Source organism: Protopterus annectens, chromosome 12.part0 (assembly GCF_019279795.1).
Source record: "Protopterus annectens isolate FY-2018-M chromosome 12.part0, PAN1.0, whole genome shotgun sequence".
In the NCBI taxonomy this organism is placed as follows: Eukaryota; Metazoa; Chordata; order Ceratodontiformes; family Protopteridae; genus Protopterus; species Protopterus annectens.
The window spans coordinates 1,298,132,715-1,298,146,729 of NC_056746.1; the positions used below are offsets into that span (position 1 = coordinate 1,298,132,715).

Genomic DNA, 14,015 nt, shown 5'->3' on the forward strand with positions numbered 1-14,015 from the left:
GTCTGCTTCAAGTACTTCAGATGCATGCTTCAAGTACTTCAGATGCATACTATTGGCATGCAACATGTTATTCTTTTTGCAAGGTTTTCTATGGAGAAGTGTCTGAATCCCATTAGTGGATCTGGTAATACAGACATCCAAAAATCAATCATATGAGCAGAAAATGTAAAAGTAAATCTTAAAGTAGTAATACTCTGCAAATAATCAATAAATCTAAACAGAAAATCTGCAGAATCAGACCAAATAAAGCATCATCCAGAAAACTTCCATAATGCAAGATAGATCCTAAATATACATTCTTGGTTCCAAACATAATCTCAAATTCCCATTGTGCAAGCACCATGTTCGTGTTACTATTGGCACACATGGTGCCCATTGCAACACCTACACTCTGGATGTAATACTTATCAGCAAAGGAAAAGTCTGTTTTAACTGATGAGTTTCATCAGAGAGGATATTCTGAGTCTGATATATTTCGAGCACAAGAGGAGGTTGTCTTGTAGGCATACCAGAGCAAGGCCATACTTAGGCAACGATGACTTTACCCTGCAGAATAAGGACATAGGTGCTGGACAGTTGAGAATGTGTTTGACATATTTTAATAATGCTCACTATGTATGTGATGTTATTAGGAAGCCCTGGCAAGTGCTTACCTATGATGAAAAATGTAAGGAATTGCTTGGTGAGGAACCGGGCTTTTCTTTTAAGAATAGTACCTCACTTAGAAGAATGCTTTGTTATAAGCCCCCGACTGGTCGTAAGAGTAAGGGAAGGATGTTGATATGGAAGGTACTTTTCCATGTAAGGCATGCAACGTATGTGGGTATATTAAACAAGATAGGTTTGTGCATCCGAACACTGGATGTTTAAATTTTATGCTGACTGTAGTACTAAGGACGTCATTTACCTAGTGGTCTGTGAGACTTGTCAGTTATGTCGGTAAGACTAATCAATGTCTCAGAGATAACATTAGGTAGCACTTACAGCATTAATAAAGGTGATGTTAGAAATGTGCTGGGTAAGCATGTTGCTAGTATGGATTGTACACATGTGTTTATATTTTTGGTCCTTTAATTATACTATGCAACTGCTAGAGGGGGCGATATAAGGACACGCATGGAAGGGATAGAGGTGAAATGGATCATGTTATTGCAAACTAGAAGCAAGGCATTGAATGAGTGTATCCCTTTTAAGACATGCTCTGAAGTCACGGGGCCTGAAGAGGTAGTTTTAAATATATTTGTGTGTTTTATTGTCTCTTGATTAGATCTGATGAAGCACCCTGAGTAGGTGCAAAAGCGCTAGTCTTTTTTTTTTGTTTGTTTGTTTTGTGTTTTAACTATTTATTGTTGATTAAGATTGTATACCGGTGTCACCTAGCTGGTTCCGTATCTTGTTGATTTTACTTTGTTTATTTCTGGAATGGAATCCATAAGAAGAGTGAAATGTCCAGTATGGAAACTAATTTTATAGGCTCATATGAATTACTGGGCTAATGGTTCTAGGGCCCTTACAAGCCAAGCCAAGGTCAACCCTTGTTCCCTTAAGGGTTGAGAGAGATGAGGTCTATGTTATAAGCAGATCTAAATCTATACCAAGTGCTCCTATCCAAGAGGGACACAGGTGTAACCCCTGGGTTGAATTTGCGGTTTCCCATCCACTTGTCCAAGTTGCACTTGAAAATGGTAACGAGGAGTTCTGTTTAACCTGTATTGGAAGTTTATTCCAGAAGAGAGGCAACCTCTGAGAGACCGATCTCTCATGCAAGTCCTGTTTGTCACATGCTAGATTAAGGTCCCTAGAGCGAATAAATTGTGTACCATTTGACTTACGAATGTGCAGCATTTCCATTAAGGCAGGCTCAGAGGTTGCTCTGTGTGCAAGGCACAGGATGCCTTTGAGTAGTCTATACAATACAAAGTATAGTGACAGTGATTTCAGTCTGTCCATGTAAGGCATGTGCTGAAGACCCTGAATTTTTTTGTGAGGAACCTTTGAGGTCTCTCCAGTTGCTGCAGGTGCCTGTTTAAGTACATACCAAAAGGAGCATTGTACTCTTATTATTGGCCTGATGAGGGAAGAGTACAGGGGGGGTTATAACCTTTTTTGTTCTAGAAGCTGTGCCCTTGCTTATGAGGTGAGCAATGCAGAAGGCCTTCCTTACCACCATGGAGACATGGTGATCAAAAGTAAGTTTGCTGTCAACCTGTGTGCCCAAGTCTCTCACTACTAATTTAGAGCTTAAGGTGTTAATATGATAATCTGCAGGGACATCGCCTTTGCCAAAGGAGATAACGCATTTTTTGCATTGAGTTTAAGACCATGACTTTGGCACCAGTTATTGGTTTGTATAAGTCCTCCTTGTAGAATGTTGACATAATTTGAGGACTTAGTGACTGCTCCCAGTTTACAGTCATCAGCAAACTGTCAGCCCCAGACTTTTTGTTTTTGCCTGTACTTCTGAGAAGTAGATTACAAACAGTGAAGGCCCCAGCACTGATCCCTGTAGAACACCACTGGTAAAAGGTCTGCTAGTAAAGGTGGAGTCCCCTATTTTGACTGCATGTGTTCTGTCGGTGAGCCAGTTTGCAACCCACCTGACAGTGTATGGGTTGACCCCAGCTGGGTGAGTTTTTCAATGATGTCTGAATTAGGGGATTGTGTCAAAGGCCTTGGCCAGGTGTAGGTAGGCCATATACACAGATTTGCCTTCGTCCTTGGCTTTGGTGACTGTCTCAACCAGGTTCAACAGGCAGGATCTCCTTTTAACAAAACCAAACTGGTTTGGGTCAGGTGTTTGAAGGTCTCCTGTATCCTTGTTAAGGTCCATGATGATTTTCTCCATGGCCTTGCAGATGAGCCTAGTTATGGTAATGAGTCTGTAGATCCCAGGGTCAGTGGATGCACCCTCCTTGTGCAAGAGGATGACAGTAACTGTTTTCCATTCAGCAGCGACGAAAACAGTGCTTAGGCTGTGGTTGAAGAGAGTACCCAATGGTATTGCTAACTCCTGTTTTAAACCATTGAAAATGCAGCCTGGGATGTTATCAGGTCTCATGGAGGCTGTGGTTTTGGCCCTGGAGAGAGAGGTTAAGACCTTCTCTTTAAAAATGCTAGGTGGAGAGTAGGTGATAGGAATGTTTTGAGATGTATGTGGTGGGGGGGGGGGGGGGGGGGCATTTTCACTGAACCTGTCCTCTAGCCGGTTGGCTATTTCCACTGGTTCCACAGGTATTTTTGGAGAAAATTAGTGTCTGAATAGCATCCTTCAGTGAAAAAAAAGAAGCTAAAAGCTTTTGTTTTGCTGCAGAGTTCCACCTAGAGTAGTGTTTAAGTGCTTAAACCACTTAGTATTCATAATATTAGGGATTCCCTCCCTAGGGCAGCCTGACTTCAGGCCAGTATATCAGAACCTTAAGATTGCTTTAAAGTATGCCGTACGTCACAAGTATGCTCCTCGCATTGCATATGGTACAAAGGTGATGGCCGGATGCACCATCCTCAGAACTTTTGTCGCCAGTCCAAATGCCAGCTCTTGATAGTCTGAATGCCTATGTTTTGTTGCTGGTTTCACTGAGCCGCAGTTGCAGATAAGTGCCCTGTTGGGGTTCCTTATTTACTTGTCTTTTTGTTGCTTGTGTGGTTTTGTATAATCCAGGAAGTGTAAATGTCAGTGTGGGAGACAGATTCCCCATAAAGACCACCATGAACAGTGTTTGTTTTGCCTTAGCACCTCGCATGCCTATTTCTTTTTGCAATTCTTTTCATGGTAAGAGCCTTCCTTATTCTGGTAAGGCTCATTCTACTAGACCTGCGGCTTCTGATGTTTTTATTTATTTATTTTTTTTCCAAGGGTTTAGATACTAACTCTGTTCTTGAGGCAGCTACCTGGACTTCTATGCATACTGTTACCAAGCACTACAAGTTGGATGGAATTTCCAGAGCTAGAGCTGGTTTAACTAGGGCCATCCTTCATGGCTTCCTAGGGAGTTATGCTTGTCCTTCCTTCCAAGTTTCTTCCTGAGCTTTGGCACTCCCTAATGTTATGAATATTGCAACAGTGAAGTGGAAGGTTGTGTAAAATCTTACCGTAATGGTAGATGTCCTTCTCTTCACTGTTGCAATATTCACTCCCTCCTCCCCCCTAGTCCATTTATATTCTGGATGTACTTGTTTACTACTTGGTTTCCCTTGGACTGGCATTCCTACTGGGGCTGTCAGGTTTGAGGATGGTACGTCCAGACGTCACCTTTATGCCCTGCGCTATGTGAGGAGCATATTTGTGACATAAGGCATACCTTAAAGCAACCTAAGGCTTTGGTATACTGGTTGGGCGTCGGGCTTCCCTAGGAAGGGAATCCCTAAGTTAGGAATACCGCAGTAATGAAGAGAAGGACATCTACCATTATGGTAAGATTTTACACAACTGTACTTTCAATCTTGCCAAGTAATTAAAATAAGGTAATAATATTAGTATAGAAAAGGTGTTGAAAACAGCACCTGATTTGTGGCCATGACTATGTAGTCTATTTTTGTTTTAATACAAAATAAAAGAAATGTGCTGTTTTGAACCTTGATAACAAGTACCCATTGTTGTTGGTTATTTTTTCTTTCTAGATACAACTTTCAAGGATCAAACCTCCATGGGAAGGCAATGCCCAGCCAACCTATCGGATTTGTCCCAGAATTATCCCCAACACAGACACTGACAGTTTGCCCACAAATGGGGCCAGAACCCTTGCAGACATCAAGGCTCGAGCACTCCAAGTCCGGGCACGAAGAGGAGCCACAGGGGCTGCAGCCTCAATTGGAGGAGGGGGTGGACCAGGAGGGGGAGGAGGAAGTCCAGGTGATGGAGGAGGAGGCAGGAATGGATCACCTAGTAATAATTCCAGTCACGGAGGAACAAAACGAACTTTTGCAGAAACTGACTCAAATCAGCATCGAACACAGCTACTGCAAACCTGTAGAGATGAATCTGAATCAGTTGTAGGCACTTGTGAGTCAGCATTTGAAAACAAAAACACTTGTAATGGTATGAACAGTGTAACAGAACATCTCTCAGTTATCCAGTTAGCTGATGCTACAGCAGTTAAAAGGAGTCTTGATGGGCATTCTGGTAACAGTTGTGAACAGCATTTTGTATCTACTGCATGCACTAGTACTGAAGGAAATGGAGAGCCTGATGGTGTGAAACCTTGCGTTTCCATTACTGGATGGTCCACAGTGCAGTACAAATACAAGACCTCTGTAGCTGCAAAAGGAGAGAAAAGTGATGAGCAGCCATCGGACACAGAGAAAGAAACTTTCCGATTTGGACATAATTTTAAGGTTAAATCTGGATGCAGTGAACATTTAAACAGAACTGAAATGTTAGACAGCGCTATAGATGTATATGGAAAACATGAAAAGAATGCATTTAACAGCAGTCTGCTTCAGACCAGTAATGCTGTTGCTTCATTTCCTGATTCTGCTTTGACTAAATCATTAGACAATGTTAAAGACAGTGCATCTGTTGTGGGTAGTGTTCCTACAGCATGTTGTGGGTCTGAAGGCACAGTCTGTAATTCTAAGACCATTAATGTGAACATGGATGTCAGAGTTGTGCAGCTAGTAGGTTCCATATTCTCAAAACAGCCATGTGGCATTTACTGTGTTAATCAGAAAGAGCAAACTGTTGCTGGTAACCAGTTTTCTGTACAAGAATCTCTTCAGCATGGTCGACTTGTTCCTGAAGGTCAGTCTGTCGACTTAGAAAGCATGCAGATGCAGTTAGAGTGCTGCATAGAGACAAAAGCAGACAATGTGCGTGACAAGAATTTAGAAACTTGCAGGAATGAAGAGCGTGATTATTCTGAAATCCTTCATGAGCAGTATGGCTCCAAAAGTACAGCATCTAACCCAGGAAATGGTTCTGCTGATAGCACTGAACCTGAGGATGAGAGAAACTGCAGACCGCTTGATAGTACTAACATAATGTGCTCCGTCAGCGATCTTAATGCATATTCCTCTGTATCATTTGGAAACAACACTGAAGGGCAGTCAGAGTCTGATCTTGTGCATAGTGCTGAAGGCCTGTATTCCAAAAATCAGTCTTCAAGTCCTTTAGTCATTCAGAATTCTAAAGAGAAATGTAATGTTGAGAGCTCAAAAGCGACTTCATCTGTAGAAGCGAGTAACCCACTGGTAACACAGTTGCTTCAAGGAAGTCTTCCTTTGGAAAAGGTTCTTTCAGAAAGTAGTCCTCATTCAGAGTCAGGTATCTCAAGACTTCCCTTGCCAGATGTATCATCTTTGGATAAGTCTGGGAAGACTGACTGTTCTTCAGGAAATCAACTGCCTGAGTACTGTGGTACAAAACCAACTGACAGTCTAATTGAAGGCCAGCCTAAATATTTAAAAGGAGGTCCTGAGGCTGCTACACTGGCCAGTAGTAGACATGGTGATAACATGAGCCATTCTTCAATGCATGCTCATCCTGTGGGTGTGCAAGAAATGCTAACAGAGTCTGGTTGTGCTGGGATTAAGGCAAAACACCTGCCTCTTAGCAGTTTTGGAAACAGTACTTTAGCAAAGAAACTTAGAATCCACGATGTGTTTCAGAATATTGTGATGAGAAAACATGAAAAACCAAGACAGTTTTCAGCAGGTGATCTTGCAGCGTCAGATACAAGTGTTTTTGGTCAGATCCCATACTGTGGAGCAGTAGCAGACAAACCCCAGCCGACATTTAACCCAATTACCTGTGGTCACTCTCTAAATGCAGAAGTACCTCAACATGGAGGAGATCTGCCAGTAGGTGCAGAGTTACAGCACAAAGGACCTACTCACTCTTCTCTCAGGAGACAACTTTCACCAAATAAAGCCTGTAGTCCAAGGGAGACTGTGTTACCTGCCAAAGCAGACTGGCCTTCAAAACGATTTTCTAATTACATAGGAGTCAAAAATGAAAATATTCCTACATTTAGGGGTTCATCCAAGAGTCATATCACATGCAGGAAAGCTGTTTGTGATGCAGGGGAATTCAAAGATCAGTGCCATGAGGCTCTCATAATGGAGGTAACACTTCCTAAATTACTGAGAGAGCAAGGCAAGGCACTTCAGCACCCCTTAGTACCTTCCTCTATTCCTTCTCAACTTAACATTCAGCAACAGATCAATGGGAAGCTGTCAAAGTTGCCGTTCAGTGCTCCTAATTTAAATCTTACAACTAATAGTTTGTCAGGTTTTTCCAAGAATATTGCTGGAAACACAATTCAGTTAAATCACAAAACTGTTTTTGCTGGGAGCCATTGCACATCCAGTCCTGCACAGACATTTGCTGAAAATAGTGCAGAGGAGGAGGTGGCACTCCGATGTTCCTGTAGCCTTAAAGCAATGATTATGTGTAAAGGCTGCGGGGCATTCTGCCATGATGAGTGTATAGGTCCATCAAAGCTTTGTGTATTGTGCCTTGTGGTAAGATAGTAAAATAAACTGAAACTGCATAGTTGGTCAGTTTGTTTAAATATTAAAGCATAGTATTCTTGTAATGTGTTTCTGATATACATGTAAATAGCATCACAGGCTTGAAGTGGTAATCCAGATGCAGAACAGAACGTCTTTAAATTGAAAATGTATGGTGTCATGTCCCCCTTAATTTGTAACTCTTGTATATTTGTAGATCATCTCTGAAGACAGCGGCTTCCCCAGACTCTTGTTAATTTCCTTGTGCTATTTTTAAGTTTGTGTTTATGTAAACATTTAATATATTTTGTTTATTTTTTATAGGTGTATGTATGCACTCTCATATGAAGAAGTGTTTTGCAGTTAGTCTTACATATGTAACAGACAAGTATAAATGCATTTTTTTCTGATTCCAGTGTAGTTCCCTGGAGTTGTCAGCATTTTTTGTGGTTCCTGATTGGGATACTGCTTTGTATATGGCTCTCTATGTTAAGGCTGGAGTGTAATGTGGCCACCAAAAGAGAATCTGATCAACTTGTTTAAAACAAAACAAAAAAAAAAGATTTTGCATGGACCAGGCATGTCAAAAAGCAAGTGTTTATTTTGATGAGTTCACATAGGGCATTTGTCAAAAGTTGAGGTATGTTAGCATAGAAGGGGAGTGCCTTTACCACCTCCATGTTTGGAAAGATAGGGACCCTGATCATTTCTCCTAGCACTCGTTGCACTGGCTTCTGGCATGTGCTTTGCGCATGTCTGTAAAATGTATGTATTCTTGTCTTCAATGGACTGTATCAGCTGTGCTGTTTTAAGCATTGATAGTAGTATGTGTCTAGCTATAGGCAGGACTTAAACTTTTTTTTTTAATTCTGTTTTTCCCCATTGCCTGCCAACCATCCTACCTTGTCTGTCAGTTTAGGCTATTTGCTCTTCCTTCGCTAGGGATGACTGGCAACTAGAAGAGGCCATCATTTAAGCACCCAGTAGGGATTTTTTTTTTATCAAAGATTAAGACTCTTGGTCTGACATTATTGTCTTAATTTGATCTTTAACCTGTGGGTATAGGTACCGACATCAGTGCCAAGCCAGCCATATCCAAGCTACGGTGCCGAAACTGAGCTCCTCCCTTACCCATAATGCCCCACTCTCCTCCATCCTTCCAGATCTTGTTTGCCACCATTCCAGCTACAAGCGAGTCGTCTGAGCTCCATCTTGTTTTGAGTTTTTTCGTCTAGTGTTGGGATATTCTTGGTGCTCAGGTACTGTTTAAAGGTGTCCTATAACCTTCTAAACTTCCCCTACCCTTCTCGTTTTGTATAGAGCATTTCTATTGTAGTTCTCTTCAGTAGGTTCCCCTTTCTTGTCTTTCTATCATGACTGAAAAGTCGAACAAGTTTGAGAAGGGTGGGGATTTAAGAAATGTACTAGCTGTGGGCATAAACTCCCACTCTTGGATGGTCATTCATTGTGTGTAGTGTGTTTAGGTGTTCCTCGCCTAGACTGGGTGTTCTATTTGTGCAGGATTTTCTTCTCGTACCCTCACGGACAGGAAAAACAAGTTAATATTAAAGGGTTTGTTACCCAGTTCTTCTAGTGCGTGTGCAGGGATTCAGCCTCCTGGTAAGTCACCCGAGAGCAAAAGCAGGGATGTGGACAGGAAGGCAGAGAAGGAGAGAGAAAGGGAGATAAATCCAAAAGCAACAACAAGCCCCCAGAGAAGCAGAGACTGACTGAACCTTCCCCTGCTGTCAAGACCAGGCCTAGGTTATTTTCCCCTCAGCTTAGGTTCTCGCCCGAGCCCCCGAAGTCTGCTTCTCCCAGGTACCACTCCAGGCCTGATTCCATAGCTTCCTCTGCCAGATCCTCCCATAGTTTCTTAGAGAGAGATGTGGATCGGTTGATGATACAGTTCTTGCAGACTCAGATCCAGCTGGGAGTTCTTCCCGCCCCCTCCCCACCGGGAGCAGGGGGGGGTTCTTTCCCTGCCCCTTTCAGGGGGTCCTATTTTCCTGAGCCCCGTGGCTTCGGGCCTTGTGGCTGCTGGAGTTCCGGCATATAGGGGTCGACGACATACCATGGCTTTGGGTTTCTCAGCCCTGTTTTCTTCGGTACTGGAGGGCTCTCTGAGTCGTAGCTTACTCGGCGCTGGTTATGAGGATTTGACATTGGCATTGAGAGTTTCGGTGCCTTCCCTCCCCCTCGGAGCTTCAACTCTGAGCAGCTCAGCAAACAGACCCCCCCCCACTCCCCACCCATCCACCCTATCTCTGCCTATGGGGTCGGGAGCTTCGGTGTCGAGCATTTCAACACAGATGTGTGTGGCGCTGATCTCCCTTCCTCGTAGTTTGACGGGGTTGAGAGGGTCCTCTCTATTTCAGTGTCAAGATCATCAATGCCTTCCCCCTCCCGATCCATTTCTGCTCCAGCTGGACTCTGGACCCGACTTCTCCAGGCCTCTGCTTCAAAGATGGCCTGCCCCTGCCCTCCAGGTTTCTCTCCCTGTGGAGCCTCAGATTTGTGGTTCTTGCTCTGAGTTTCTCCTGGAGGAGGTCCACTGCAAGTGTGTGCAAAAGGAGGCACATTGACTCCATCCCTGAGTCTGCCACGGATGACATTGAATGGGAAGAAGGTGAGGCTCCACCCTATGTCTCCTTCGGGGACATCATGGAAATTCTGTGTCAGAAGGGTAGATGGTCTGCTCCAAAGCTCAATCCTGACGAGTCAGTGTTTCTGGAGGTGTTCGGCTCAGGCCTGTCTTCTACTTGGGTGACCCCCCCCCACGGACCCTTTAGTAGACCTTATTTCCTGCAGGGCATGGAAGAAACCACACACGATGGAACCAGTACCCAAGTGCCCCGACAAAATACTTAGCCCCCTGCCGGACAGGACATTTTGGCAGTAGGCTGTCCCTGTTGTTGCTTTGGTGGTTGCAGCCACCCTGAAAAAGGAGCTCGCCCAAGAGAGCTCCTCCTGACAGGGAGTCTAGAGTGATAGACTAGAGAAGCATGTTAGTACGTTAGCGACCTTCTCTCTGAGGGTGCTGAATTACTTGTTGTATGTTACTAGACTGCAGAGGTCACTCATTAAGGAACTGTGCATCTTCCCTGGAGTCCTTGGCAGAGGAGATCATCATCTCCTCTAGACTGGCCACTCTCAAAGCTATTTTTAACACCTCTGTGAGGCTCCTTTCCTATGCCTCAGAAGGCGCTTCTAGGGCAACTGGTTCAGGCATCGCTGCTAGGTGTCAAATATATTTCCGGGTTTATGATTTCTCTGGGCTCTTCAAAACGTCCCTCACGAATGCCCCCTTTGGATCTTCCCTGTTCGGTTGATCCATGAAGGAGACTTTAGCCCAGTGTAAGATGGATGGTAAGACCCTGTCTGCCGTTGGAATCCGCATTTCTACTCCTCAACATTCCTACTCCAGGTATCAGAGAGGCAGTAAGCGGTTGTGGTTCCGAAAATCCAGGGCTTTCCATCGGGATGCACCTGGTGATTTTTCCCCAAGAGGCAGATTGGGGAATGATTCTTTTAGACACTGCCTAGGGGCAGGAGGGCTTCAAGAGAACAAGGGTCTCGGGACTCCGTCCTGGATAAGACCCTTCCAGCGACCCTGACGTGTTGCCGGGGTTTCCGACCCAGGAGGCAGTCGGGGGTCACTTTTCTCTGCATCCATCAGCCTGGGAAGCCATCACATCGGATCAATGGGTGCTAAGGATAATATTCAGGGGGTATCTGATTCCCTTCCTTCATCCTCCAAAGGCCTGAAAATATCTCCTGGATGTTCCAACCTGCTCACAGGGAGGCAGCCAAACTGGAAGTCTCCAAGCTGCCCAGCAAGCGAGTCATCCAGCCTGTCCCCCCAGAACTATCTGGATCAGGTGTCTATTCAAGGATTTTTTTTTGGTGCCCAAAAAGACGGTGGGGTAGGGACACAGACCAATATTGGATCTCGCTCGTCTGAAGAGGTTTGTCGTCAAAACCATCCGGATGGTTACAATTCAGTCCATTCTTCCATACCTTCAGAAGGACTTGTGGATGTGCATGACTGACCTCCAGGATGCATACTACCACATAAAAATGGACAGGCATCACAGGAGGTTCCTACACTTCTGATTTATGAGCCAGGCATTATCAGTTCAGGGTGCTCCCCTTTGGCATCACCACAGCCCCCAGGGTCTTCACCAAAGTGGTAGCAGTACCAGCAGCATATCTAAGGCTGCAGGGGGGGATACAGGTTTTACCTTACCTTACCTGGATGACTGGCTTCTGGCTACACCTACCAAGCATCAGCTTCTTCAGGCCAAGGAGCAGTTCTTTCAGTTAGCCACGACCTTGGGCATCATGATAAATTTTCCCAAATCAAAACTGGAGCCTCTCCATTCCCTGGAATTCATCAGAGCGCTGTTGAATACCTCTCTGTGCAAGGTTTTTCATACCATGGTCAGGATTCAGTCTCTTAATGGCCAGGTGAGCATTTTTCTGGAGACACCTCAAGCATCAGCAGCCCAAATCCTTCAAGCTGTGGGATCTGTGGCAGCAACCATCATTTTACCCTTGGCAAGGCTACAACATGCAGGTTCTTCAATGGACCCCATCAGTCCAATGGTCGTTTCTGGATCAGCCCCTGTCGTACCCCATTCAGCTGTCCAGAACCTGCCAGTACTCTCTCTCTCACATGTGGTGGTTAAATGTTCAGAATCTAGCAGAGGGTCAATCTTTTGTGGCACCCTCTCCAGTGGCCACAGTCACCATGGACTCCTCCTGGCTCAGGTGGGGGGACATTGACTGAGACGGACTGTTCAAGGGATGTGGTCAGAGTTGGAGACCAATCTTCACATCAGCTTTCTGGAGATGAGGGCAGTGCTTCTGACGTTGCAGGCATGGCATTATTTTCTCCCCCAAGGAACGATTGCGATACAGACGGACAACATGGCAGTGGTCTGGTATATCAACAAACGGGGAGGAACCAGAACTTTACCCCCTTTGTCGAAAGGCCATGAAATTGTGAGAACGGGAGATCTCCTAAGGCCGCTTTCTTGTTGCAATGCATATTCCAGGGAGTGCCAACATCCTAGCGGACAAACTCAGCAGAACCATTCTGTCTCCTCACAAGTCTCTGAAACAGTCAGTGGTGGACATGATCTTCCAAAAATGGGGTCAGCTAAGCCACAATCTTTTCGCCTCACCTTCCAACACCAAGTGCAGCAACGTCTTTGCCCTGATTCCTCCCAAAGAAAGGACTTCAAAGGCTCTCTAGTTCATGCTTGGCCCACCAATTTGCTGTGCGTGTATCCTCCTCTTCCGGCAAAATTTATTCAGAAGGCTGAGGTCGAGGTGCCACGTGGTCCTCATTGCCCCCTTCTGGTCTCGTCAGGTTTGTTTTCCCCTTCTTTGGTCTCACAGCGTCAGTCCTCTTTATATTCTGGATCGATGTCCAGATCTGATTTCCAATCCGGAGGGCAACCTTCATTCAGATCTGGACCGCCTGAAGCTCACAGCTTGGCTTCTGCAGTTTCAGTGATGGCTAGAGTTCCCAGTCTGTCATCCGCTGTGAATCATGTATTGCTTTCCACTCACAAGTCATCCACTAAGAAGATACATGCTAGTAAATGGAAGAGGTTTTCCATTTGGGCTTCCCACAATTTGATGGATCCTCAGTTTTAGACTTTCTGGCTTGTATTTTCAACCAAGACACGAATTCCTCTACAGTGAAAGTCCAAATAGCTGCCATGTCCCATTATGTCAGGCTAAAGCATTCTCCTTTGGCCGCTTCTAGGTTGTGCAAGGCCTTATTGAAAGGAACGTTTCTTTTACAGCCTCCCATTAAAGATAGATTCCTCTTTGGGACCTAACTTTTGTACTTCAGGAGCTGGTATCGTCTCCCTTTGAGCCCTCTGCAAAGGTGGATATTCAGTTTCTGTCATGGAAAATGGCTTTATTGGTAGCTCTAACTTCATCTAAGCAGGTCTCAGAGATACATGCCCTTGTATTCAACCCCCGTAGCTCATTTTTCACAGACAGGGTATCGCTTAGGCCAAATCCTTCCTTTATGCCGAAGGTCACTTCAGAGAAGAATATTAATCAGGTTATCCATCTTCCTGTGCTCTTTCCAAAGTTTCAGAACAAAGGAGAATGCCAGTTACACATGCTGACCGTTCATCAACAGCTTTGTTTCAATCTTGATAGAGCCAAATCATTCAGGAAGTCCGATCACTTATTTGTATCCTACTCGATGTTTAGATTGGGATTGCCTGTTTCCAAGGTAACCATTGCCAACTGGATTGCCAAATGTATTACCTTTATTTATGAGAAGCATGGTGTTCCTCTTACTTCTGCAGTGAAGGCACATTCTACCAGGGTTGTGTGTACCTCCTCCACTTTCTCTTCCATGGTACCAGTGGACGAGATTTGTAATGCAGCTACATGGGCTAGGTCTCACACCTTCATGTCCCATTACAAATTGGATATTTCATCTAGGAACAGAGCTTCCTGTGTTCCGCCATGCTCCGGAACATCCTTCCTTAGGGCCACCCAGGGCTCAAGTAGCTGGGGACTCTGTCCCACAG

At 44.7% G+C, this 14,015-nt stretch overlaps 1 protein-coding gene across 1 annotated transcript in view; it reads left to right on the forward strand.

Annotated features, from left to right (window-relative positions):
* ASXL1 (ASXL transcriptional regulator 1) overlaps window positions 1–7,856 on the forward strand; it is a gene marked incomplete in the record, with an annotated part of 1,368,406 nt that extends 1,360,550 nt beyond the window's left edge. Inside the window, 1 exon segment of the mRNA XM_044090352.1 lies at window positions 4,618–7,856. Within this exon segment, the coding sequence (XP_043946287.1) occupies window positions 4,618–7,467 (2,850 nt within the window).
* Window positions 7,857–14,015: the final 6,159 nt, after the last annotated feature.